The sequence below is a fragment of the Pezoporus flaviventris genome, unplaced genomic scaffold (assembly GCF_033815535.1).
Source record: "Pezoporus flaviventris isolate CSIRO_AGI_PZ_B2104156 unplaced genomic scaffold, CSIRO_AGI_Pfla_v1 ptg000078l, whole genome shotgun sequence".
Classification (NCBI taxonomy): Eukaryota; Metazoa; Chordata; class Aves; order Psittaciformes; family Psittacidae; genus Pezoporus; species Pezoporus flaviventris.
Window position 1 is genome coordinate 8,223,757 of NW_026892626.1, and position 25,627 is coordinate 8,249,383.

Sequence of the window (25,627 nt, forward strand, 5' to 3'; positions counted from 1 at the left end):
GGCGGCGGCGACGCGAGGCGAGCGCTGGGCGGAAACGGCCCCTCCTGCCACCGCGCGGCATGCCGGGACCGGTAGTCCGCCGGCGGGGCGGGGCACGGCGGGGCTGACGGAGGGGGAGAAGGGGGCCGGAGCCGAGCAGCCGCTCCGCCTTGGCACCGCAAGGCCCTGCGGGAGAGGGTGGCCGAGTGCCTGCCCCGGGTCCCCGCCCCAGCGGGAGGCTGCCGAGGCGTCGGGTGGGGGCATGGGCAGCGGGCTCCTCGCTGGGACCCGTCAGCAGCGTTGCCTGTGGGTGCCCCAGCACCCATCCCCAGGCCTGACGGTGTGGGCCCAGTAGCGGGCCACAGCGGCTGCCGAGCTGTGCCAAGCCGTGCCAGGCCATGCAGGGCCATCAACAAGCGGTGCCAACCCGTACAGACCCGTGCCAAGCTGTGCGGTGTGGAGCCATTGTGGGCAGGCGAGCGAGTAACAACAGGGCGCAGACCAAAGAGTGGCTGTGCTTTATCAGCTCCCACTCGCCGTGTTTGCCCAGCAGTGCTCCAGCGGGATGGCTGCTGCTGCCACCCCGGCGTTACCAGTGTGTTTGGAGAGGGGAGGGGGAGTGCTGCGGAGCCAGAGCGGGCGCCGGTGCCCAGCTCTGCCCCTGCAGGGAGCCCCAGGGCGGGTGACAGCCATGGCCCTCTCCTTGCCAGTGCGGCACTGTGCCACAGGCTGGGACTCACCCCTCAGCACCGGGGGATGCACTCAGCCCCAGGGTGCAGGATGCTCAGCCCAGGGTGGCAGGGAGAGCAGACCGGGAACTGGGGTCACCCTCAGAGCAGGGGACAGGGCAGCTCAAAGCAGGGCTCTGGATGTCCCCAACCCCGATGGCCATTGTCCCCAGCACAGGCAGTCACAGGGTCTGGGTGCTGTGTCAGGCTCCCACCATGCCATGCTGTCCACCCATCCTGCATCCTCTGGCCATCTGTGTCCTCAGCACCCTGTGTCCTGCAGCAATCTCCAAACCGCAGCCATCTGTGACCCCCAGCTGTGCCCTGCATGGCCATTCTGGCACTTCTGTTGCCAAAACAGAACATCGCCTCTGGCCACAGCTGCTTTGGGACCTGAGCTGCTCACCATCATCATTGTCCTCAGTCCCTCACGTGGGCCAGCATGGTCCCATAGCAGAGACATGGGGCTGCCCATCGGCACTGCAGTCCTCGGTGCTGGTCCCAGCCATGGGGCTGCCCCAGCTGCTCTCCACATGTCATGTCCCCATCTCTGCATCCATTGGCACTGCCTGGCCAGAGTCACCACCCCTGGGCACTCAGCCCCAAGCCCCCTGGGACCACAGCACCCTGAAGTGCCATCTCCTGATGGTGGCTATATCCTGCTACCTCAAAAGGTTCCAAACCCCATCCAGGGGCTGGTCAGGGAGCCCTACACCTCCCTTGGGGAGCATGGACCTGGAGATAGGAGGTCCAGACCCACATGGGGGCTGCACAGCACCAAGGGGGACCCCATGGAGAAGCTTCACCCACTGAGACGGCAGCACCTGTTTGCAGAGGCATGGCTCAATAGGCAGTGTGTTCTTCAGAAGATCCCTACTCCAGGAGTCAAAATAGCATGAAATTCAATTTTACGCCTATTTGACAAAGCTTGATTTCACCTCCAATCAGCACGGAGATAAGAGCCCTCGGCACAAGTGTGCGGGCAGTTTGGCAGCTGGGGCTGCCGATTTAATAGGTGAATTTACAGGAACAACACTTGAAAATCCCCTGGCTAGTGAGCCATTAAGGTGAGCCCTGCCTTCCGTCCCCACGTCCCTCCCCGCGCCGCTCTCCCGTTGCTGGGTGCTAAAGCAAACCCCGGCTCTATTTACTGAGTCTACTATTACAATACAGCTACCAAATATTTGCCAGCCGTCAGCTCGCTGCTCCGCTATAAATACTTCAGGCCCAGGTGGAGGGACGGGAAGGGGAGCGGCGCGGGAGCCTATGCATGGCCAGGCAGCAGCGCCAAGGTGAGTGCTGAGCCGTGGCCCCGGGTGATGCCCTCCTGCCCCGCGGTGTTTCTGTGGCTGTGGGTGGCTGTGGGGAAGGCTGGCCCCATCACTGGGGCAGCCCTGCGTCCCTTTCCCTGCAGGCTGAAGGTACGTGGTGCCTGCAGAGGCTGAGCTCTAGGGCAGCATGGAGGCAGGAATGGGGGGCCCTCAGTGGGGAGGGCACAAAGAGGGATGTGTGGTGACCCCAGAGATGGCAGCGGTGCTGTCTCAGGCATGGCAGGAGAAGGAATTGTCCCCCAGGATTTGTCCCCTGCCTCATGACCCTCTCAGGGCTGGGGCAATGGCATGTGGCCAGGGATGCCCTGCAGTGAGGCAGAGCTGGGGACCCATAGGCACAGGTAGCACTAACTATGGGGGACCTCATCCAGCTCAACAAGACCCAACTGTGGCCACAGTCCACCAGGGCAGTGCAGGGAGGTGGCTGCGGTCACCCTGTTGCAGGGAAACACATGGGGCCATTGTGTGGGCAGGACATAGGGCTCAGTGTCCCCAGTGCTCAGCCCATGGTGGCAGGGTAGGTGCTGAACACCATTCAAGCCCATGTACAGGCCCGGGGGAAGGGGAACATCCCACTGCCCCACAGCTCTGGGAGATGTCACCATTGCCCCTTGGCTCATGCCTCAGGGGATGTCCCCACTGCCCTACATCCCATGAATTGATGGAGACATCCCTGCTGCCCCACATGCAATGACTTGGAGACATTCCCATTGTCCCACATTGCATGGATTTGCATGGACATCCCCAATACCCCACATCCCATGGCTTGATGGGGATGTCCCTGTTGCCTGATGCACCAGGTTTCAGTTAGGATATCCCCACTGCCCCCTATCCCATGACTCAGGATATGTTCCCGCTGCCCCATCTCGCATGTCTCAGTAGGGGCATCCTACAGTGGGGTGGTGTCCCTGCTGCCCCTTGTTCTGTGATTCAGGGCAATGTGTCCACTGCCCTGCATCCTATGGCTTGGTAGGGACATTTGTGCTGCTCCATGTCCCATGGCTTGTGGGGGATGCCCTGCCCGGCCTGCTGTACTGCACAACACGGTCCCTCTGCCTCCTCAGGGTCAAGCACAGTGCAGCAGGTTGAGGGGTGCGGGGTGCGTGCCACCTTCACCGCTGTCCTGCCTGCAGGGTGAGCGCGGGCCCTGGGGTGCCCCTGCGTGCTGACATGGCTGCAGGCATCATCCGGCCGCTAGCCGAGCTGCGGCTGCCCTCGCCCTTCCCGCACGGCCTGCTGCTGCCCATGCGCCCTGAGCCCGACTTCCCTGACCTCTCCGAGGAAGAGGACGAGGATGAGGACGAGGATGAAGAGGAGGCAGCAGAGGAGAGCACAAGGCTGGAGCCGGATGTCCCCAGCACCGCCGAGCCCACGCTGCAGCTCCTCCGGTTCTCGGAGCTCATCAGCTGTGACATCCAGCGGTACTTCGGGCGGCGGGGCCAGGACGAGGCCGCCGGCAGCCACGGAGTGCCTGAGGACTGCGGCTCACCCCGGCACACCCAGCCCGAGGCGCCGCGGGGCAGCCCCGGGGCCGTGCACAGGCTGGGGCCGCTGGCAGAGCTCTTCGAGTACGGCGTGCACCGGTGCCTGCCGCCCCGCATGGCCACCGGCAAGACGCAGCGGCTGGAGAAGAAGTACGGCCACATCACCCCAATGCACCGCAGGAAGCTGCCGCCCTCCTTCTGGAGGGAGCCGGGCCCCAGCCCCGCCGGCCTCCTCCACACCGGCACCCCCGACTTCAGCGACCTCCTGGCCAACTGGACAATGGAGCCGGGGCCGGAGCTGGGCGCTGGGCGGGAGCTACAGCTGGAGCCGGGCCGCCCGGGGCTGGAGGCCGAGCCCTTTGCCGGGCTGTGACCCCGCTGTGGCCCCCAGCCCCGCCACGTGCCACCGGTTAATGATAAACCTGGCAACAGCGGTGCCAGCACCGGGCACCTGGAGCTGCCGGGGCAGAGCCGGCCATGGGACGAGTGAATAAATGACTCCTACCAGGCACCAGTGTGTGCCGTGTCCTTCGCCACCCACCGCCGGTGACAAAGGGCCACTCACTGCTCAGCCCAGCCTTTGGCAGGAACCGGCAGCCCCAGCAGTAGGGAAAGGAGGGAAGCATGGTGCCGGCAGGAGCCAACAGCCCGTGTTTACTCTGCAGCCCAAGTCAGTGCATCCCAGTCCCTTATCTCGGCTGCGCTGGGGCAAAGGGCAGTGCGGGGCTTCACAAAGCACCCGGCTGCCAGCACCCAGCAGGGACCCATCACTGCCATAAGGACCCACTGCACCCCAGGGCTCCCCTGCCCCATGGCAGTGCTGGGGAACCAGACCCACATGGAGAGCAGGGCCATTTCCCGGTGCTGGGAGGGCAGCCGGCCCTTCCTCACAGCCCCCACTGCCAGACCTGGCTGTTACCAGGGCCCAGCCGAGGCATTCCCTGCTTTGTGGCAGCTCTTTGTTGGCCGTGAAAGGAAAAGCACTCGGGAAGGGGCAGCCACCCCCTGCCTTGAGCCCTGCCAGGGGCTGATGAAGATGTGGGGCACTGGCATCACCCCCTGCAGCCCCCCAACATGCAGCCCCCTGACTTGTGTCCTCTCAGCACCAGCAGCGGGGATGGGGCTTGGCTCAACCCCAGGGGTGCACCAACAGACATGGTGCTAAGGCCAGAAAGTGGCATCAGGGGAATGGAAGCAAGAGCCAGGCAGCAGCACAGTAAAAGTACAAACAGGCTTTATTTCAGCACAGTATCCCACAGTTGAAAGCCCCTCCAGGCACCAGGTTGCCTTTGCCTGAGTGAGGAGGATGCAGGGTGCAATGCCAAGGTGAGGAGTACAATGGTGGGAGATAGGGGAGCTGAGGTGCCAGGGCTGGAGCCCTCCTCAGCACCCAAGGGAGTGCTTCCAGCCCCTGGCCAGATCAGGGCTGATGGTGGTCTTTGGGGTGCCTAGCCTGGCCCAGGCTGCTGGAAAGGGCTGGAAACACATGCAGGGGTGCTTCTGGACCCCAGCATGGGCAGAGGCGAGAGGCAGCAGCAGCAGTGGGAGGAGGGCAGGAGTGGCAGAGTGGCACAGGCTGCCCCAGAACAGGCAGCTCTCCCCTACCCATCCCTGCCCAAACCCCAGGAGTGTCCCCCCAACGTGTGTGTTGGGGTCAGAGTTTGGCCAAGGGAGTCAAAAAACAGCAAAAGGGAGCAGCTCTGAACCACAGGAGCCCCTTTTATTGCACAGTTGAGCATGGCAGAGACACAAGCACCTGCCCCATGGCTCAGCTCAACCCCACCAGCAGCAGCATGGGGCAGCAGGACACAGCCCTGGAAGCAGGAGGGACCCCACCATGTCCCTCTGCTCCTCACACAGACCCTGTGGCAGGGGCCAGGGCAGGGCTAGGACCCAGAGAGCCTGGGCTGGGTAGGCGAGGCAATGGAGGCCATGTGCTGTGGCAGAGGGTTATGCCCAGCTCAGGACACTTCCACTCCCCTGGCACACTCCAGCCTTCACAACCCTCAGGGAAAGCCTGTGTCAGCAGCTAATGGAGCCAAGGGTGCATTTTGACCCCTCAGGGAAGCAAAGGAAAAGGTGAGAAGAGGAGGCAGTAGATGTGGGAAGGCAGCAATGGGCAGGAGAGCCAGGGCAGCACGTCCGTGCTGGTGCTCCAGGCACCACAATGCCTGCACAGGCTGGCCCAAGCCTCTCCCTGCCTCCTGCAAAAGGGGGCCCCAGCTCCGAGGGGCCAGAGTGAGTCTCCCTCCGCTGGGCAGAGCCACCCCACATCACGTCTGTGCCAGTGAGAGCTCCTCCAAGCCTTCCTTGCCCAGCCGGTACCTGGCGAGGTCCTTGCGGGTGACCATGCCCACCACCTGCCGGGACAGGGACACAGTACAGCCCTGCCCTGGCAGGCAGAGCTCGGGGACAAGCCCTGGCTGCCCATACCCAGTGAGCAGGACTCACCTCATTGCGATTGTTCACGACCACCAAGTGCCGTAGGCCCAGGGCTCGGAAGAGCTTGAACACGCGTGGCAGAGACGCCTCCTGCATGTCAGAGGGGATACATGGGCTGTGGCATCCCCAGCCAGCAGCTATCACTCACCCATGACCCCCAGGATGCTAGGGTGGCCCAAGGATCCCTGGCCATTACCTGGGGCACAGTGTAGGGCGAGGGGTTCATGAACTCGCTGAGGTCAATCATGCACTCGCGCTCATCCTGGGACACATGGATGGACTGGATGGGGGGGAAGCGGGGGTAGGCATCCCGGAAATCCTTCAGCTTCAGCCGCCGCTGCACCAGGCTGAGGTTGGCCCTTTCCACAAAAACCTGGGGAGGAAAGAGACTGTTTGGGACCATCCTGCAGCACCAACAGGCACCAGGGCGATGTACAGGGGAGGGAGGGAAGAGGGCAGGAACATGGGGCAGATGGACCATCTGCAGAAGAACTGTGTCCCATTCACTCAAGGGCTTGTAAACCCAGTGGGGGGCAGGAAGATGCTGGAGTAACCCCAGCACTGCATGGAAGCCCCCACCCTCTCCTCAGGTAAGCTGAGGTTGGTGACAGGGACCATCCACCAGCTCCTGTTTAGCAAGACAGGCAGGACAGGGGCACCAGGGCTCAGACACAGGTCCAATGGCCACGCAGCATCACCCACCTTGTGCTTCAGCAGAACAATGAGCTGGGAACGTAGGATCAAACCCCGCAGTCCTGCCACCTGTGACAGAGCACGGTGCATGAGAGAGGGCAGGGAAGGGGATGGGGCAAGGGGGAGGGTCCCGTTCCATGGCCAGCTCTCACAAGCGGCTCCTGGCTCACCTGCGTGGTGCCAGGGTTGCTCTCCACCACCGGGAAGCCGTTGTGGTTGGAGGAGGTGTCGCTGAGGATGTCCACAACTGTGCCCACCCGCTCGATCCTCCGCAGGCAGGTGACAGGAGCACTCATGACCTCCCTGCGGGGAAGGCTCAGTGTGAAACACAGCCCCACACGCAGCATGCCCCAAATACCCCCCCCTCCCGCACACAGGCCTCTGCAGTCCTGATGCCTCCCCTGTCCCCAGAGCCTGCCAGAGACACGGGGAGGGAATGCACCGCTGGCCACACTCCCTGCTAGGGAATGAGCTGGGCTGGTGGCACCACACAGCAGTGACCAAAGTGTGTCACCACCTCTACTGCCAGCTCAGGCCAACAGCGTGGTCCAAAAGCCACTGCCCCAGGATTGGCAGCATCCCCCAGGCATCTACCTGGCTGTGAGGGAGTGGGACGTCACCGGGGCCTCCCAGTGCAGGAAAGGCACGCTCTGCAGCTGGATGTGCATGTCATACAGCCCCTGCAATGAGAGCCAAGCCATCAGGAAAAGCCTGCTGAGATGCTAAGGAGTACGGCAGCTCACCTCGGAGAGAGGACACCACTTGTCCTTGGCGCCGCAGCACCACCAAACCTGACCCTGGTGAGCACACCAGCTCTCACCTCCACAAAGTAGTCTCCCACAATCTTTGCTGTCATCAGCACCAGCATGATGGGGAAGCCATAGGTAACATTGCCTGTTGCCTCCATCATGATGACTGTGAGACTCAGTGTCATCCGCACTATCCCACCTGCAGGAGACACCCAAGGGGTTTAGGACTTTAGGAAAGCAGGGAAACATGGGGTGATGGTATAGCAGAACACCAAAGGTGCCCAAGTCTCTGCACAGCGATCCAGGATTGCCAACATAGACAGGGGTGCCCTGGACAAGCCCAGACCTCACTAGCGCCCCAGTGCTGCCTGTGCTTGGAAGGGTAGCTGAGAAGCTGACAGCAAGGCTGGGCTTCAGCCAGGGAAGCAGGGACCACCTTTTCCCATGCCACCTTCACCCCTACTCGAGCAGGCACTCACCCAGCTGTGCAGCAGCTCCCATCAGGGCGTATTTCCCAGGGTCAGCCCAGATCTGAGCACAGGAGGGAGAAGAGGCTGAGTCAGCTGCTGGCTCCAGGGCACCCAGAGATAGTGAGCAGTGCCCTGGCCCCCTCCCTCCCTCCGAGAAGTGGGGAGGAATGCCTGAGGCTGCCTGCATGACCCAGCAGCTGGCATGGCCCCACTGGGACATGGGAAAGCCCAGTTTCAGCTCAGGAAGGCATCCCGTTCCAGACTGCTGTGCCAAGCTCTCAGCCAGCTCCATGCTGCCTGCACATGCCTCTTGCCCAGAGGCAAGGGAGGAGGGCTGGGTGCCATGGCTTCCACTGCCCAGCACCCCTTCCCATCAGCAACTCACCGAGCCTTTGGTCAGGTAGGACAGGGAGATGCCAAAGAGCCTTCCCCAGGCAGCGCCGATCAGCAGGGAGGGGATGAAGACCCCCGCGGACACTGTGAGGCCATAGGTCCAGCAGGCCAGGAAGAAATACATCAGTGTGAACATGCCCAGTGTCATGGGGTTGTAGGAACCTGAGGTGGAGAGAGAATGGAGTTAGTGCTGGTCCTGCAGCACGATGGATTACAGCCATAGAACAGACAGCAGCAGCCCCACAACACACTCCCAGCAACAAGAGACCCTCTGCCATCCTGGCAGCATGAGTGTTTCAAACCGGCTCTTTAAGTTATTTCTGTCCCTCAAAGGCCCTGCCAGCCAGCGCCATTCCAAGCCATCCCATCCCACTGAATCCAGCACATGCCTTCCCTTCATCTTGTGACCCATGATGACCCATTCCCTCCCAGCCCCGTGGTTCCCAGCCTCCCCCAAGGCATGGTGATGAACTCCAAAGCCCCCAGGGAAAGCCAGTGCTGGAGGACAGAGGTACTGGGGAGCTGGCAGGAGTCCTGCTGCCAGCCCTGGGATGAACTCAGCAGGGTTCATCTTACAAACCCCATCCAATCCCACAGCTCCCATGGCTGCTTCAACCAGCCCCAAGCTGCCCCTCAGCGCAGGCTGTGCCATCACAGGGAGACCTCAGGACTCAGCCAGCTGCTATTTTAGGATTGCTGAACAGCTCAGTCTGATTTAAACGAGTACTTTGCAACCTCTCCTTCACAGGGAGGTCAAGAAACCAAAGCCCTGAGCCACAGAGGGCCCAGCACTGCAGGAAGCAGCCCCAAGACACAGGACGGTCATCACTTGACTTCAGATGGCCAAGCCACACTCTCTGGGCTGAGGATTTAGAAACATGGAGCTGTCTGCTCCCTGTCCATGTGTAGTTGGGCACGAAACCTAGACCAGCAGGCAGAGGGCATGCTGTCACAACACTAGGTCCAAGGGAAACAGGAGCTGGAACCTGGGAGCCAAATTGCATTTCTCAAGCAAGTCCAAACCTCAAGATCCACCTCCACAGCCTGCCCAGAAGGTAAAGTCATTCTGGGGCAAGAGGCCCTGCTAATGGAGAAAACAGCCAGGGACGTTTCTAGGACGGAGCTCAGACAGCAGCAAGGGTCAGACATGCTCCCATGCAACTCAAAAGCAACAGCTTGGAAACATGCAACAAAAACAGGTCCTCATCCACAGGCTCCCAAGACCATGGCCCTTTGGCTGAGCTCACAGGTGCCACCAGTTCAGCATCCATCCTTCCTTCTTCCACCACTGCAGGAAAGCAGTGGGCACAGTGCTTTGTTGGATCCCATCCTGCCCTCAGGGCGCTGTGCTGATTAGCCCCTGCCTTGTCCCACGAGCAACCAGGAAGCAGGTCAGCCACTTCGCACAAGCCCACCCCCATTCTGCTCACATTCAAGGACCTGTTCACTAGACACACAGACCTGGAGCATCATGGAAGAGGTTGACAACACTCTTCTCAGGTGTGTTGAAGAAAGCAGTAGCCATGGAGTTGTACTCTCCATCAGCACAGAAAAGCTGAAGGGGGAAGAAGACAGAGTTAGAAGTGGCAGATCCAGGCTGCAAAGGCTGCAGGCTCAGGGGGACGTGTGCTAGCAAGGAGCCAGCACTGTGCAGCAAGCACAGCAACACCACACTTTGCTCTGCAGCTCTGCCTGCCACTGGGAGCACTCGCTGTGAGGTCCAGTGCCACAAAACCCAGCAGGGTCTTGTCTCCCTGCTCAGCCTCCAGCTTCAGACCAAGCTCAGGGTGCCCCCCACACGGGGGAGCCATTCTCCAGCATCTCCTACCTGCAGCGGGTATGCCACTGTGCTCCCCTGGATGGGCTGGCAGTCTCTCGAGCAGTAAATCATGACAAACCCCACAGTTGCTGTCACTGCTGCCACCAGCATGGCCTCCACCACCTGGAGGCAGGGCCGGTGGATGTACCTGCAAAGGGAGCAGAGGAGTGAGGGTGACACCCAGGGGTGCCAACAGGATCACCCACAGCCTGGCTTGGCACCCTACATTGGGCATATGGACAGGCTGCTCCCTTCCCAGACCCTGCCAGGCTGTCCTGCGCTCTGTCCTCTGGTGAAGCAGTCACGGGGACTGCGCTGGGAGGCCAGCAGCAAGATCAGCTCTGCCCAGCCAGCCATAACAGACCTGCCTGTCTTCCCTGCCCAGAGCCGGGCACAGATCCTATGGGAAGCTTGGTGTTGTTTGGCCATGTGGACAGCGCAGAGCCGAGCCCAGAAAGCTGCAGCCCAGAAAGGCCAAGAGGAGTGAAGCACTGGAAGATGCTGCAGGCCCCTCACCACTCCACAGGTCATCACTCCCCAAGGCCACGAAGCCAGTCCTCGTGTTTGAAAAGCTGGTGACAAGTATTGGCTGCACCAGACTGGGCTTGAATGGCTTTAGCAGCAATCTCGTTACTCTCAGAACCGTGTATGCTCAGTGTTTGCACGTTTTTGGGCCCTCAAGTCACTAAACTGCAATACCTAGGCAAGGTCAGAGCAACAGTGGGAAGCTGTGGGTCACAGCCTTGACAGCAGGCAGCGAGAGGCACATGGCATCTTTGCCCCCCAGCTTCCAGGGCTGCTGTTGCTTAAGTGTGAGATAACGGCCTTGCTCTGGCTGGAAGTGCCACTTCGAGGACACACAGAAGGTGCCAGCCAACCTATGTCAATCACCTCAGTTACCTGTGAGCTCTCACCTGATTCGGAACATCGTTAACCAGTAATTGAGGGCATTGAACAGGGCTCCGAGGATCCCACCTGCAAATGAAGAAGCAAAAGCTCAGTACATGAGTCCCAGGCTCTCCTATGGCTGCCCAGGACACAAGGAACCTGTAAAGCTCAGGGAGACACCAACAACCCCTCCAGTGTGATGGCAGCACTGGGACATGTGGACACTGTCCCTGCACAGACAGGCAGGACCTGACACCAAGAGGAGCCCCACAGCAGCAGCAGGATGGCTGGGGCCAGTGTCACAGTGCTGGCACTAGGCAGGCAAGGGACAGGCCAACTCCACAGGGGTAAGGACAGCTGGAAAGCCAAGGGCTGCCCACGACTGCAATGCACTAACCTCAGTGACTCTGCAGTATATGGATTAAAGGGCCTGCCTTTGCTACAAGGGTAAAGCTTGGGCCAGGATCCAGGTCTCACCCCCATGTAAGCCCCACAAGCAGCCTGTGCTCCAAAGTTTAATGCATTTCCCATTCTCCCTCGGAAACTCTATCCCAAAGCTTTTAAGACTCAGACAGAGAACAGAGGAAATTATTCAGACAAATCAAATTGAAAGAGCATCACTCTCTTACCAACCACTCCCATAAAGATGAAGATAGGAATTTCCTGGATTGTGTATCCCATTTTCTGCAAGCAAGAAATGGATTTCAGGTCTCCTAGCCCATCTGCAGCCCCACAGCTGGTCACTGCTGGGACAGCACAGGCCTGTAGTCCCCAGAGCTGCCCCAAAGCCTCCCATGGGCACTCCACAGCCCCAGGCCCAGCCATGGCTGCAGGAAAGGCTTCTGCTGGGGTTGGTGGAGCTGGGCTCTGGCCATACCCACAGCCTGCGAGGGCAGAGCATGCCTCAGCCTCTGGGTGATGCTTTAAAACAGCTCCAAGCTGCTGTGGGCTGCTTCTAACCCCCACAGCAGAGCCCTACATGGGGAACATCTATGCCGTACCTCATTATCAAACCTGCCAAAGTTGATGAGCCCAGGGCTGGAGAGATCCCAGGCATTGCCGTGGTAAACACTCAGGACAGAGTTCAGAGTGAATGTGGAGATCATGGAGGCAAAGAACTGGAAGGAGATGCAGCCCACAGTCACTGCCAGACACCCCCAACCCCACTCCCTCACCGTGTGCTGTGCTGCCCCCTCCCCCTTCCCCAAACTGCCCCTCCAAGGCCCTTAGGAAGAGCTTGGTACCACAGTGGGAACCAAGAAGCCACACTCCCTGTGGCAGCACTCTGGGCAGCTTACACCAGCCAGGGGCTTACTCCTGTTACCTCTCCATTGCCCTGGGCACAGCCCAAGGAGGTCCCTTGGGAAGGGATTGGCAGCAAGATGGAGCTAAGCCAGGACTAAATTCAAGCTGAAGACCAGGGCACAGAAGGGGAATGGGATGCTGTTCCTGGGATGTGTTACACATGGCTGCCTGGCTGGGATAAGGATGGCAGGAGGCTGGGACTGCAGGGCATGGGGAAAAGGCAAGGCCTCACACTGCAGCCCTCAATTTACTGCTTCGGCTTTCCAGCACTTACAATTCTCCACGTCAAGAACTGGTTCCAGAAGGAAGCCCCTTCCTCCAAGCTGAAGAGGACACCGCCTGCAAATGCAAGACACAAACACCTTCACAAGGGGCACATGCCACAGACCCCTAACCCACAGCAGCAGCTGAGGCACCTAAATTCATCCCAGCCCATGTGCCCTATACAGCCCCAGACCTCATAGGCTCCAGTGAAGGGACCAGAAGCCCACCAAGCCATCAGTGATGGGACAGTACCCTCCACTGCCCTCCTCCATCCCAGGAAAAGAAACATCTGGGATCCAAGACAGATGACCCCACACCTCCTCTCTTCTTTAGGCCTGTGGCATGGCTGGACAGTTTGCTGTGGAGCTGGGCATGTTGTGGGAGGGCTCCTGCAGTGCCATAGGCAGATCCTAGCAGCTGTCTCTGTGCAAGTGGGAGCCACCTCTTGATGAGATGCACATGCAGGCACTGTCAGTGTCAGACAGCCAACACACATACCCACGGGGGCACCAAACGCAGCTGAGACACCAGCAGCAGCTCCAGCTGAGACAAAGTCCCTCTTCTCTGTGTCTCTGCGGAAGTACTCGAAGATCTGAAACACCAAAGCAAAGGCAGGTTTAGGGCTGGCCACAGGAATGACTTTAGTGCAGGCACAGCGTAGGCCATATATGATCCAAGCCACCAGCATGACCCCAAGGAACAGCCCAGTTTGGGCACAGGAGGGTCATCTGCAGCACAGCTCCTTGGCCCTCAACACCAACCTTGAAGTCTCGCTTTAAAGATGTGGATCTCCCCTGGGAGATCCCGGCAGCAATCACTGCTCCAGAGTGAATCATGGGTCCTTCCTGTAGGCAGTAGAGAAGAGTTAGATTGGATAAGGAAGAACCCCAAGGACAGTCAGGGATGAATGAATGCTGCTTACTGGGTTGCAACCCTGAAGAATCTGGCAGGAGGATCTGCCTCCAGGAAATACAGACCTTTCCATTTTGCCCCCTTAAATCCTCATTCTGTGAAGGGGTTCCTGTGGCCACCTCCTGTTCTCACCAGCACTCCCTCCAGCCCAGGAGGCAGGAACTTCCCTCGCTTGCCTTCAATCCCAGCAAGCTAGAAAGGCTCCAATAGGGCACCCAGGTCTCCCCTATCTAACATTTGCAGGGACAACTACTGATGGATGTGGACTACTGCTCTTCTGCCCTCAGCCCAGCCACACACAGCCTCGCTTGGTGGCACCACACACACCAGGGTGTCACCTTGGCCAGCAGACCAGGGAATAAAACCAGGAAGTCATTGCAGGGCCCCTAGCATAGGGCTGGCAATGGGCTGCATCACGTGCACCAGCAGTGGGTGACAACATGGCAGCAGCGTGCCAGAGATCGCTTTGTGCACATCACCTTCCCAACAGCCAGGCCGCCGACCACAGAGAGGATGACTCCACAAACTTTGATCACCAGGGTCTGCAAAATAGAGATGACAGGCTCAGCACAGCATGGCACAGCACACATGACCATGGCGGCCATGGGTGACACAGACCCAACCAGCCAGAGGAAGCAGTGACCCCAGGGAGGTTGTGACTCTCAGCCCCCTGTTGTGGCTATGGGGTTTGGCCAACTTCCTTCTTGGACAGAGGAAAAAGTTACACAAAGATGATCTCCCCAAAGCCAGGGGATCCTGGCTCATCCCAGGGCAGGAGGTTTAATCACCCAGCACTGGGGGGAACAGCTATGGAGTTGAGCAGTGCAGCAAGGAAGCCAGGAGCTTGGGCCAGCTCCTCCTCTGCCTCAGTACAGTAGAACCACCCCCAAGAGCAGAAGGCACACAGCCCACCACCTCCTGCTTCCTACCTTGAGGCGGACAACGTGCGGGATCTTCACACCATTGAGATAGCATTTGATCTGGGGAATGCCGCTGCCAGCTGCGACAGGCTGTGGGGAGCACGGAGAGCATGAGTGGCTGCCACATACAGCATGGGGACACACTGGCCACCTTAACCCTGTCTCTCTGCGCAGGGCACACCAAGCACAACCTCAGAGAGGCTCAGAGATGAGGCCAAAGACTATCTACCTCTGGAGGTGGGCTTCAGAGAGGCACTCATTGCCCCTAAGGGCAAATGTGACAGGGAGAAGGATCTGGCTGGGTTTTTTGGGGGGACACTAGGGTGTTCCCATCACCATGCCATGGCCAAGGGCTCAGTGCTGCAGAAGGCTCACACTTGGTGGCCAGAGAGAGCAAGGGCAAAGCCACAAAGCTTACTGCTGACTCTGAGTGGCCTGTAGGGAGCCATTGCCTACTCCCAGCCATAGCCGGCTCCAGTCTCTGGAGCACACCCTCTGCCCCAGGCTCCTGGCTCAGCAGTGTCAGTCTGACAACCACAGAGAAACCCCACAGCCCACATAGAGCCAATGCTGGGGGCTACCAAGAGCCAGTCTTGCAGAAATACATTTGCTATTACATGAATCTGTATGTTTTCTGGAGACGATCTTGCTTCCCCATGTAAAGAACTGGGGCAGGAAGCACAAGGAAACACCAATCCAGACTGGTCCCAAACTCTTACCTCTATGAAAGCAACGATTACAGAGCCCACCATCACCACACTGGCATTCAGGGTGGCCCAGAGTAGCAGGGAGAAAGACAGGCCCCCTTTCTCTGTGAACTTATCGATGTCTGTGGAAGCAGCTCAAGGAAAGACCAGTGTTGGTTGGGTACCATCCCTCCCACCATGAGAATGTGAGCAAAAATGCTTCTCAGGCTGTGCCAGCACAGCAGATCCTGTGCACTTAGGGCTGCTGCAAGGAGCCTCCCCTGTTACAGCAGTGCCCAGGCACAGTTCAACTCTGCAGAGCAGCCAGGCACACGGCAGCACTTTGGGTGGCAGGGTCTGTGCCACCAAACCCAGGCAAGGAAGTGCTGTCCTCTTCCCCAGCACCCTTCTTGCAGGCACCAGGAGCACAGATCCCACAGCCCCGGCTGGCTGATGGCTATGGCTCCATGGGAGGATACTGCCTTTCACCACCCGGTACTTCAGCCCAGCCAGGTTCTCCACCACGATGTCGATGAAGCAGGCGACGAGGCCGGTGAGGATGCCAATCATGGCACAGATGACCCAGCGCTTGATCTCCACTGTCCGGAAAGCCTGAGGGGCACAGAGCCATCAGAGCCCACTGCTGCCTAGCCCGGGCCCTGCCAGCAACAGGGGGACCCCAAACCACCCAGCCACCTTCCCCAGCACAGCTCCAAGCCCGGCAGCTCTCCTAGGAGCTGGAAAGCCAACGCTGGCTCACCCAGGATTGCAAAGCCTGGCAGTGCCCCTCTGTGGGATCCCCAACAGCAGGCGGCTTTTCCAGCTTGTCTGCCTCTGTCAGGCCCCTCCCGTTCAGCTTTTTGCTGCAGCAAGACTCCCAAAGCCCCCAGGGCAGATGTTTCATGTTCCTCCAGAAGTCCCTCTGCTCAGGGACCTACCCCATGCCATTGGCTACCATGTACATGCAGGCTAGCTCCCATCTGAACCATCCTGTGCTGGGTCCTTGCTCCTGAGGTTTTAAGGCTTGTCACAAGTTGGCCTATCTTTAAACCCACCCTGGCTCAAGCACTGCTCTGAGCACAACCTCCTCTGGCATGGAGAAGCTCCCCAGGAGCCAGGAAGGGGGAACAGCTTCCTGGGCTATCCCAGCCACAGGGTCAGTGGGCAAGACTCACTGTGTGGTTTATCCTCCTCTCCTCTTCCAGGAACAGCTGATTTTCACTGTTGTCATAGTCCAAGCTCTACATCAGGAAAGGGAAATGCTGTTACTCTCTAGCACAGGGGAACAGACACCTGTTCTGGGGAGGGCTGCCCTCAGGCCCTCACCCTTGCCTCTGCATACCCTCATGTCATTTCCTCCCTCAAACCAGCTGCTTCTCCACTGAAACCCCTCAGCTGGGCAGCCACAGCCCTCATCCATGTACTTCATCCACGTACCTCATCCACTGCATCCCAGAGGGCACATACCTCATACTTGAGCGACAGGAGCTTCTCGTTGTGGGGGATCTCATTGGGACGCTGACGAGGGAGCTCTGTCTCCTGCAGGATGTGATGCATAAGTCAGGACAGCCAGGTCCCAGTCCAGCCCTCCCCTCTGGCACATAACTGCTGGTTTAACACTAGTTTTCATGCTCAGGAAAGGCAGGAGGGCTGCAGAGCGCAAGCTGCTGGCAGGCTGGGATCTGGGATGATTTTCTACCAGCTGGTGGATGTATGGGATTTAAGGCAGCTGGAACAGGCTGTGAGGTGTACACCCTCATCCACCCTCAGGAGGGACTCTTCCCCATGAGCAGACGGAGAGATTGCCCAGCCAGGTACCACACTGCCATGTTGATCCAGCACTGCCTCCGAGCAGCTCCACACTCCAGAGGAGGGCAACCTTTCACCTCGGCAGGAAATTCCTTCAGCCGAAAGCAAGGAGCTATTTCAAGCAGCTATTTCAAACCATGGGTTTGGGCAGAAACCAAATTCTGATTCCCAAACACCTTTGACTGTGCAAACTGTTCCCAGCTCCAAATTAGGGCATTTACTGGGGATGCTGGAGGCGCCCCTGGGGTAGTGGCACCCCGCACCCTTCCCTGGGCCTGCATTACAGCTATGGCCAAAGCAGGCCCAGCCTGTCCTCTGAGGGACTGGATTAAGGCATGTTCCTTCCCATTTAAGCATTCCACAAGAAATATTTAGCAAAAGTCTTCTCATTTGATCTTTCTACAGCTCCGGAGCTGAAGCAGAAGCATCCAGGGAAGAAAAGCTTTTCATGTGTGCAGGTGGGAGGGGGAATAAGTTGAAATCTGAGTATTTCTGCAAGATGCCCTCTCTATCACTAACCCTGTCCCCAGGGCTGAGACACCTTTCCCCGGCTGCTGTCATACTTCATTCTGAGCTGGGCAGCAGGAGAAGCAGCTTTAAGGAGCAATCATGTCAACAAGGAAGAAATCCCTTCCCATCAGACCCACTTATGGCCCTTGTGCTGCCACCCAAAGAGATGCTGTCCTTGGGCCAGCTTTCCTCAGATAAGGGGAAGCAGCAAGGGTTAAGGCAGAGGGCAGAGCAGCAGGGAGCTACCAATGCTAAGCACTGGAGCCCTTGTGGAAGAAGTGGGATGTGATGAGGGGAATAATAGCAGTTTTAAGTGCTGCCAGTGGAAGAAGGGAAGGGGGCTTGGTAACAATGGGCCCCTTTCTATGCCACTCACCAGCTCACGGACATCCTCGTTGAGGTCCACATTGCTTAGCTGCCCAATGCGCAGGAAGGAGGAAGGAGTGAGCTGAGGGGAGAAAGGAAAGAGGGGTCAACTCCTGAATGTGTTGCCAGCCCTGGCAGGAGGAAGGAGCAGGCACATGGGTGCTCGTGCTCAGTTCCCCTTGCTGAGCTCTGCCTGCCACCACCAGAGCCTCAGAGGTCCAGCACCTGCAGAGGACTGCTCTTGGAGGGCACCCTGAGGAGGTGGGACCCCAGAGGAGCACAAGCAGCAGCAGCCTGCCAGGGTTGGGGCAAGCTGCTCCAGCCTGCTGGCTGGCAGAGCTGGCTCACCGGGGAAGTGCCAGACAGCAGCAGCTCGCTTGGGACTGGCAGCCGTGAGAGCTGGCAAGAGTCACCAACAGCCTCTGCCAACGAGTGGGTACCCCAGCAGACCTGTGCCAAGCAGCACGTTCCACGCTCCCCTGGAGCAGGGCATGGACAGATCCCCTGAGCAGAAAGCTCCATCTCCAAAGTCACAAGCACACAAAGATATGCTGGGGCCACCCTCAGCTCACGCACCCAGACAGGAATAAGGGATGGCCAAGGGCACATTTGGCTCTGCCATCCACTCCATGGGAGCAGTTCCCAGCCAGGGAAATGAGCACATAGGCATGTCCATCTCCCCCTGAGCAGCCAGGACTGAAGTGATGGCTGGGCTGGCTGCCAGCTGATGCACACAGGAGGAAGCGGGGCACGCTACTCCCATGCAGCAGCACCAGTGCCTTCCCAGCACGGTGATGGGAAGAAGCATTTGCATCTCCCCCAGGCAGCAGGTTCTCCTTTCACTGGTGACCACTTGGGCTGGTTACTGGCAGCACAATTGCATCACAACGGGAGCTTTCAAACTCTTTGGGGCACTTCTCATCTGGCCAATGCAGGAAAAGGCCTGGGCTACACGGAGCCAAGCTCCAGTGGGGCGGTGCTGTGAGAAACCCAGCAGAAGCAGCACGCTGCCATCACCCCTCTGCTGTTGTGAAACACCAGGGTGCACAAGGGTGCAAGCAGCACCATCACTAAGCACAGCCCAAACACCATTTCTCAACAATCTGATCTTCCCCTCTGGAGCCTCACCCCTCCCAGCTGTCTGGCTTAAGGACTGGAGAATAAAAGCAGGATGGTGAGCAGCAGCAGGGCCCTGTCATGTCGGTCCCTCTGTACCAGCAAGCTCGCAGATCCCAGATAGAGCCCCTGCTGCTTTAATCCCCCACCAATCCCATCTGGAACATGAAGGCCAGAGCAGCCAGGAGCCACACACGTCATTGCAGATGAAGAATATCCCTTTGTGCCTGCAGCCTGACCTATTTTCCCATTTCTCTGTCTGCTCCATGTTCCCATTCACACCCTGACCTGCAGGCAGGTATTACCTCAGCTCCTCAAACCCTCTTCAGTGCCGTTTTGTCCCCAGTAGCCTGAGCCCATAGGAAGGGCTGAGCACAAAGTGCTCTACACAACTGCTTTTGAACACTGGTTTGGGGAGACCAGCCTGGGCTTTGTTTCTGGTCTGTGATGGCTCCACAACCGCCATGGAAAGGATCCTGGTGGACCTTTATCCCAGCAAACAGAGCAGACTGCTGTGAGCTGGGCACACTAAAAGCTGCCACCTCCCTGGGGGATGTGGATGGGAACTTACAGAGAGTCAGGAGCTGCCAGTTTCAGTGCCCGCTGGTGCTCAGCTGCTCTGGTGGCAGCAGCAGTCCCAGCTGGGATCCAAATGTCCTAGGGAGATGGGAAGGACATGGTTCTCACCCTGAAACCCTGGCTGGGACAAAACTGAGACCTGCCAAGGGAACCCACCTGCACCCGGCTCCAGGAAGAACAAACATTAAAGGCTCCCTTAAGTGCCACATGTATAGGGCAAGATAAAGGCAACAAGATGGAAGCAGTCACTCATGCTCACACCTGGGCTCAGACCTCAGGCACCAAGCCCTCAGACAGGACCAGTACTTCAGGAAAATTCTTCTGCTAGCCAGGGTGTCCACAAAAAGACCAGACGTGCCTGAAATGGTGACAACCCCTGTCTCCATCCCTTCCCTATGGAGCAAGAGGCCAGGAGGGCACTGCAGCTCCACTCCCAACAGATTAGGCAGCAGTAGGACCCAAGCACAGATGAAGGGAAAGGAGCAAAGGAGCTTCAGTTGAACCTGAGCTTCCAAAAACACAAGCATCGTGTTTTTAATATGCCCCCTCAAGTCCTGGCATCCCTCTGTCACTATGAGCAGAGCTGGCCCCTGTCTTGCCCAGCATGAGGGAATCACATGCTGGGAGGGCAGGAAAAAGCTACTTTCATCAGCTCCTGACTTTCAGAAGATGAACAGAAAGGATTCAAGCAGCCAGGAGCCAAGACAGAGGTTATTTGTGCATGGCTCATCAGCTCACCGAGTACATGAGCAGCACTACCCTCCTTCATATGTTTTTCAAACTCGAGCCAAGAGAGCTGCTGACCTTGGGTACTCATAATGTTGGCGTGACCATGGTACAATTATCTCCACATAACAACACACGCTGTTGCCAAAAGGCAGAGGGCACAGAAGGGTTAATAGCTCTCCTGTCCCAGGAGAGGCTCTGGGGCCAGTGAACCTGCCTCCAACAGCGGCACGCAAACAGCAGAAGCACTCACCCTGTTTGGGTGGTAAAGCTAATTCCTTTTCGAGCCATGCAATTCCATTTCAAGCTCCTCAAAGAGATGTCTGGAGCCCTGATCTGGACCCAAACTGCTTAACATCTTTGTCAGCAGGGCAGTTGGAATGCTGGTGGCAAGGCCGCTCCTCAGAGAGAGCTCACCAGGCTGCAGTGAAGCCCCTGAAGTTCAACAGGGGTAAATACAAAGCCCTGCACTGGGATGGATGTACCCTAGGGGTTAGCAAGCAGCTCTGCTGAAGAAGTCTTGCAGCAAACTGGTGGAGCAGTTGAACAGGAGCCGGTGGCACAAACCTGCAGAGGAGGTGGTCAACTGCCTCCCGGGTGGTGAAAGACCACAGGCAGGAGGTGTGGGGAAGGGATCCCAATGCCTCCACTTGGCACCTGCGATATCACACCTGGGACTTGGCAGCCAGTTTGGGATCCCTGGGACAAGAAAGGCACAGGGGTGAGTGCGGAAAGACAGTCAGGGGCTGGAGCACCCAGTAAGATGGATGGAGAGAAGCTGGTAATTATCAGGGAGATTATCTGGCCATTTCTGGATGCCTAACAAGAGGTTACAAAGACAGAGCCAGACCTTCCTCAAAGCTTTGCACTGATGGGGCACAAAGCAGCAGAGGACAAGCTGCAGCAAGGGAACTTCTTATAGACACTGGAGACAAAAGATGGTGACACACAGAATCTGGGGCCAGAGAGGGTACAGAGTCTATCCTTGGAGACACTCAAATCTCCACCACACGTGGTCCTGGGTGACCTGATCTAAGGGATCAACTCTTAGCAGGGCCGGGGCTGGAGACCTCCTGAGGCTGCTTCCCCCTTCATTATGCTGCCATCCATTCCAGCGCCACTCTGAGACCAGCAAGAGCAAATTCGGGATCAATCTCAACAAGAAAAACAATCTGGGAGAAGATCTCAACCACCCATGCCCCAAAAGGATTATCTCCAAGGTCAGGCAACAGTAGCAGTGAACAGACAGCAGCAGCAGCCCAGAGCTCTGCAGGTCAGGATGGGAGACAGAAGCACTGCTGCCAGCATCCCCATTTGGCAGAGGTGATAAGAAGCCATGCTGCCATACATGATGCCACAGCAGCATTTTGCCTCCAAGCAGAGCAGTCAAAGAGCAATCCCTGTTTGTGATGAGTAGAATGACTTTAGTCAAGGCTAAAGCACTGCAGAAATAACCCAGGCTGTGCACACAGTGACCCAGCAGTGCCTCTCAAACACTGCTCTGAAAAACCATAAACAGGGAGCGCCTGACCCTGCTCCACAGCCCATTTCCACAGGGATAATCCAGGACAACCCCCACTCCCAGTGACCACTGCTGGTGTGAAGATACCCCCTCCCCCATACACTGCCCCTTATCACTGTCCTGCTCACTAACGAACTGGAAGCATGTGGCTTTCTGTGACCACTGAGATAAAGCACAGCACAGACCACACCAGGAGCCCACAGCGGTATTGCAGAAGCAGTGAGAAGGAAGGAAGAGGATTTCCAGCCCCAGAGCCCTCTCAGCCCCAGCATGCTCTGAGCCCCTGGTACCTGCCTGGGTGGGAGGAATGGCTCCAGGCTGCAAGGCTGTGTCACTGGGTGGCTCACTGACAGGGGAAGCCCTGTCACCGGCTATGGCAGCGCATGGGGGATGAGCTGCAGGGCTTTTGGAATCCCCCTCCTCTGACACAACCACAGCTGTGATGGGCTCCAAACCAGCATAGTTGTCATCCCTGAAACACACCACACTAGGAGAGAACAAGGCTCCTCACCTCGAGGCCCATAACGGGGGAGAAAGCATCCAGACTCTCCCTGTGCTGTCACCACTTGGTTACAACTTTGTCTCCAGCCTCCTGCTGTCACTCCTGGGCACAGTCGCTCCTTGCTCCTCACCTGCACCAGGCTGGGAGATGCTGTTATTATCCTGACCCCTTCTGCCTTTCTCCAGGCACCTTGATCCATGTGCAGAAAAGCAGTGCAAGGTTAAAGCACTGCTGCAGTCCCGGATGATGCACCCAGCCAAAGGACTGGACTTGCTAAATCCCCTCTTCTTGGGAAGGCTCCAAGGACAATGGCTTTCCAGGGACTCCAGCTCCTGGCAGTGGGCAGGCAGAGACAGGCAGCCTCTTTGCCGGTACCCAGGGAATGTGCTACCTGCAGCCCATCCAGCAGGAGCCAGGGCTCACTCAGACTTCTCTTTTCTCCCTCCTCCCAGTCAAGACATTGTGATTGCAGCAAGCACAGCCCTCTGGCACTCCCTCCCAGCCACAAGGGCTGCATTCTGCAGCCTGTTTTGTGAAGTTACAAGAAAACAAGACAAACAACATTTTATGTAGAAGAAACACTTGGGGGTTAACAAGGACAGGCTGCTCAGCAGCAGCCTGGTCACATTATGGTGACCCCCCTGCCCAAGCCCCCTGTTCCAGACACCCTCTGGAGCAGGGGCATTATACCAATCCCAAAGTCAAGACATTTTAGCACAAACGGAACATATCTTTGATGGGTAGCGAAAGGGAAGCGTTCTTTTTAGAAAAATGCCTAATGATGGAAATTGGCTGTTCCCACTACAGTTTTCCAGTTTTCAGCCTAAGAACTGACACACTCAGCTCAAGAGCATGGGAAGGGGGCGGCTCATGGAAGGCACAATGCTCAGATGTACTGGCAATTTCTCACTTCTTGATATACTTGAGGCACTAGAAAGTCCTGGTGAGAGGACAAAGGCTCTGTCAGCTCTGAAGCAGCGCTCAGCTGGCCACAAAACAAGAGACAACTTCAGACACAGCCCTGCAGCATCCATTCATGGTTACGAGCACATTTATCCAGCCCTTCCTCACTTCCCACCCACAAGTGCTTGATCTCAGTCTCTCACAGCAGTCACCAAGAGACTGTTTCCTTTTATCACTCTAAGGTCAGTTTCATTTCTATTAACCAAGCACAGCTGTTGCAAAGAGAAAGGGAGGAAGCTCCACTGGGGACATTTTTATTGTATTGCCGCAACCCAAGTTTAAGCCTCCATGAGCTGAACAGCTCCAGTCTCTGTTTCTCTGCCAAATCTGTCCTGCCTTCCTGCTTTAATCTAAAATGGCATTAAGGTCAAAGGGATGGTGTGAGAGGGAAACAGCTGCCCTACACCAAAAAGCAAGCCCAGCACTATGGTAACAACCCAACCACCACTGCCAGGTCAGTGCCACTGTTAAGGGCATGTGTGGTCAGGACAGCTGTGGGCTCAGAGCTCCAGCAAGGTATTCACTCTCCTCCTTTGCTAAGGAAGATGCCACGTAGCACCTTGTCACCAGCTGGGACCTCAGCTATCTACATTGTGAAGGGACATGGCGATGATAAATCAGATCACAGAGCTGGGTCTCCACCACCCCTGCTGTAGAGGGGCTCAGGCATCTCTTCTAAGCCACCAGAAAAGCCCTTTCCCAACTGATCTGCAGCCACAAGGTTTGAGTAATCCCTTCAGACCTGCAGAACCCACCATGTGGTCTTCAAAGGCAACCCATGCTGTACATACACGGGGGCTTGTACTGGCCAGGGAGTTTATCTGCACTTTCACACCAGAGCAGTGGAGTGGCGCAGGCAACTCCTCCAGCCGCCATCCTTCCCTCCCACAAAGGCACCCTAATTAGACTGCTGTTCTGACTTGCCCAGAAAGGCAGAACAGAATCATGCTCAGCAAGCTGTCCCTGCTAACAGCTGCCAAAGGCTGGCATGCTCCCTGTCTCAGCTCAAGTCTCCCACCAAACTCTTCATAGGAAGTTCAAGGACATCACCTGCCCTTCTGTCACCTGGAACTGACACAGAAGCACCCCATGGATCTGACACAACATCCCACCCAGGCCATGGCCCTCACTCAGCACAGCTACTCAACCACAGCTTTGCTCTATAACAGGCACCAAGTGCCGTGGCTAGAGCCACGGTGTGCTTCGGTTAACCACACCAGATGTGGAGGAGAGACTGCCAGGCAGAGTAACAGCCTCTGGGTACACTGGAGGGAAGTTTCTCTTCAGTTCATCACCCAAAATTAATCTGCAAGAATTGGCTTCCCCCTGCAACATGGCCCACCCTGGACCTGCTGTTTGTCAGTGTAGTTCCGCACATCCCACACGATGCCCACCACGCCAGCATTAGACACTCTTGTGTTTGAGCACAACCTGTTGGCTTGGGCAGCACCAGTGTGCAGGCAACGTGCTCTCCAAAGAAATGGCATTATTAGTACAGAGGAAGGGGGCAGCCCCAGCAGACAGGTCAGGGACCACCTGCATCCATGGCCGAGGAGTGGGTAGGGGGCAGGTCAGCCCCACTGCAGCAGGGCCCTGGGTAGGGCACCAGTATCACTGGGAGCTGGCACGTCATGACGGGAGCCGGCTCCGGCGGGAACTGCCTCGCTGCCAGGCAGTGAGTCAGTTGCACGCTCAGTTTTTCCCGCAGGAATGACCCGAGGCCCCAGTGCTCCAGCCCTGGTTCCCCCCCCATCGGGCTCTGCAAGGTTCTGCTCTCTTCGGCTCGGGGGAGCACGGAGGAGCTCCGACCTCCCCCGAGGGCTGCTGTGAGCGCAGAGCCCCGTCACCCCGCGGCTCCGCACCGGCAGCTCCAGCCCAGCCTCGAACATAGTAAAATGCTATGGGGGAGGAGGACGCATACACGACCCCAGTCCTCAGGTCCAGCCCGCCTCCGGCGACGTCTCAGCGTGGGGAGCCCAGGGATGGAGCAGATCCCTCCTGGTGCTCCGGCACCCCCTTCCCGGTGCCGGTACGCACCTGCCGGCTGCCCGCCGCCGCGCCGGGGCCGGTGCCGTTGAGCAGCGGGGTGGTCTCTCCCGCTCGCCCGTCCTCATCGTAGTCGTCCTCATCGCGGTCGCGGCCGGACCAGGACACTTTCTTAGCGACGTTAGCCATGCAGAGAGACAGCTACACACGCCTCCGCCGGGCCCGGCCTCACCGGCCAGTCATGTGATAGCCGGGACACCGCCCTCACGTGAGCACTACGGCGGCGGCGGGAGCTGCCTTGCCCCGCTGCCCTATGGGAGTTGTAGTCCCATCGGCCCCGCGTCCCGGCCTCGGTCCCGGTCCGTAGCCGCCACCGGGCCAGTCTTACCGCTCTGGGGCTGCCGCGAGCGGGACAGCGGAGGCGGAGGCCCGGTAGGCTGCAGGGCCGCAACGAGGCCTTGCCCGACGCTGGGCCCAGTCACACC

The 25,627-nt window shown here is 58.2% G+C and overlaps 3 protein-coding genes across 3 annotated transcripts in view; 2 read left to right on the forward strand and 1 right to left on the reverse strand.

Annotated features, from left to right (window-relative positions):
- Positions 1–789: 789 nt before the first annotated feature.
- PERCC1 (proline and glutamate rich with coiled coil 1) lies at positions 790–4,026 on the forward strand. The gene is made up of 3 exons (XM_061473405.1): positions 790–1,774; positions 1,881–1,999; positions 3,172–4,026. The coding sequence occupies exons 2-3, from the start codon at positions 1,974–1,976 to the stop codon at positions 3,893–3,895; spliced, it is 750 nt and encodes a 249-aa protein (XP_061329389.1). The 5' UTR covers positions 790–1,774; positions 1,881–1,973; the 3' UTR covers positions 3,896–4,026.
- The window catches only part of INTS15 (integrator complex subunit 15), a 51,866-nt gene continuing 28,045 nt past the window's right edge, over positions 1,807–25,627 (forward strand). The window contains exon 1 of the mRNA XM_061473403.1: positions 1,807–1,821. The gene's annotated coding sequence lies outside the window, so the exon portion shown is untranslated. The remainder of the gene's footprint in view (positions 1,822–25,627) is intronic.
- On the reverse strand, positions 4,740–25,413 carry CLCN7 (chloride voltage-gated channel 7). The gene is made up of 25 exons (XM_061473396.1): positions 25,194–25,413; positions 17,759–17,830; positions 16,531–16,602; positions 16,239–16,304; positions 15,543–15,675; positions 15,097–15,206; positions 14,387–14,467; positions 13,937–13,999; positions 13,307–13,390; positions 13,044–13,137; positions 12,556–12,620; positions 11,978–12,094; positions 11,606–11,660; positions 11,003–11,063; positions 10,098–10,236; positions 9,731–9,824; positions 8,262–8,431; positions 7,886–7,937; positions 7,478–7,605; positions 7,252–7,337; positions 6,828–6,960; positions 6,667–6,726; positions 6,161–6,337; positions 5,974–6,054; positions 4,740–5,882 (listed from the first exon to the last, which is right to left on the reverse strand). Exons 1-25 carry the CDS (start codon positions 25,329–25,331, stop codon positions 5,796–5,798), a joined length of 2,418 nt encoding a protein of 805 aa, XP_061329380.1. The 5' UTR covers positions 25,332–25,413; the 3' UTR covers positions 4,740–5,795.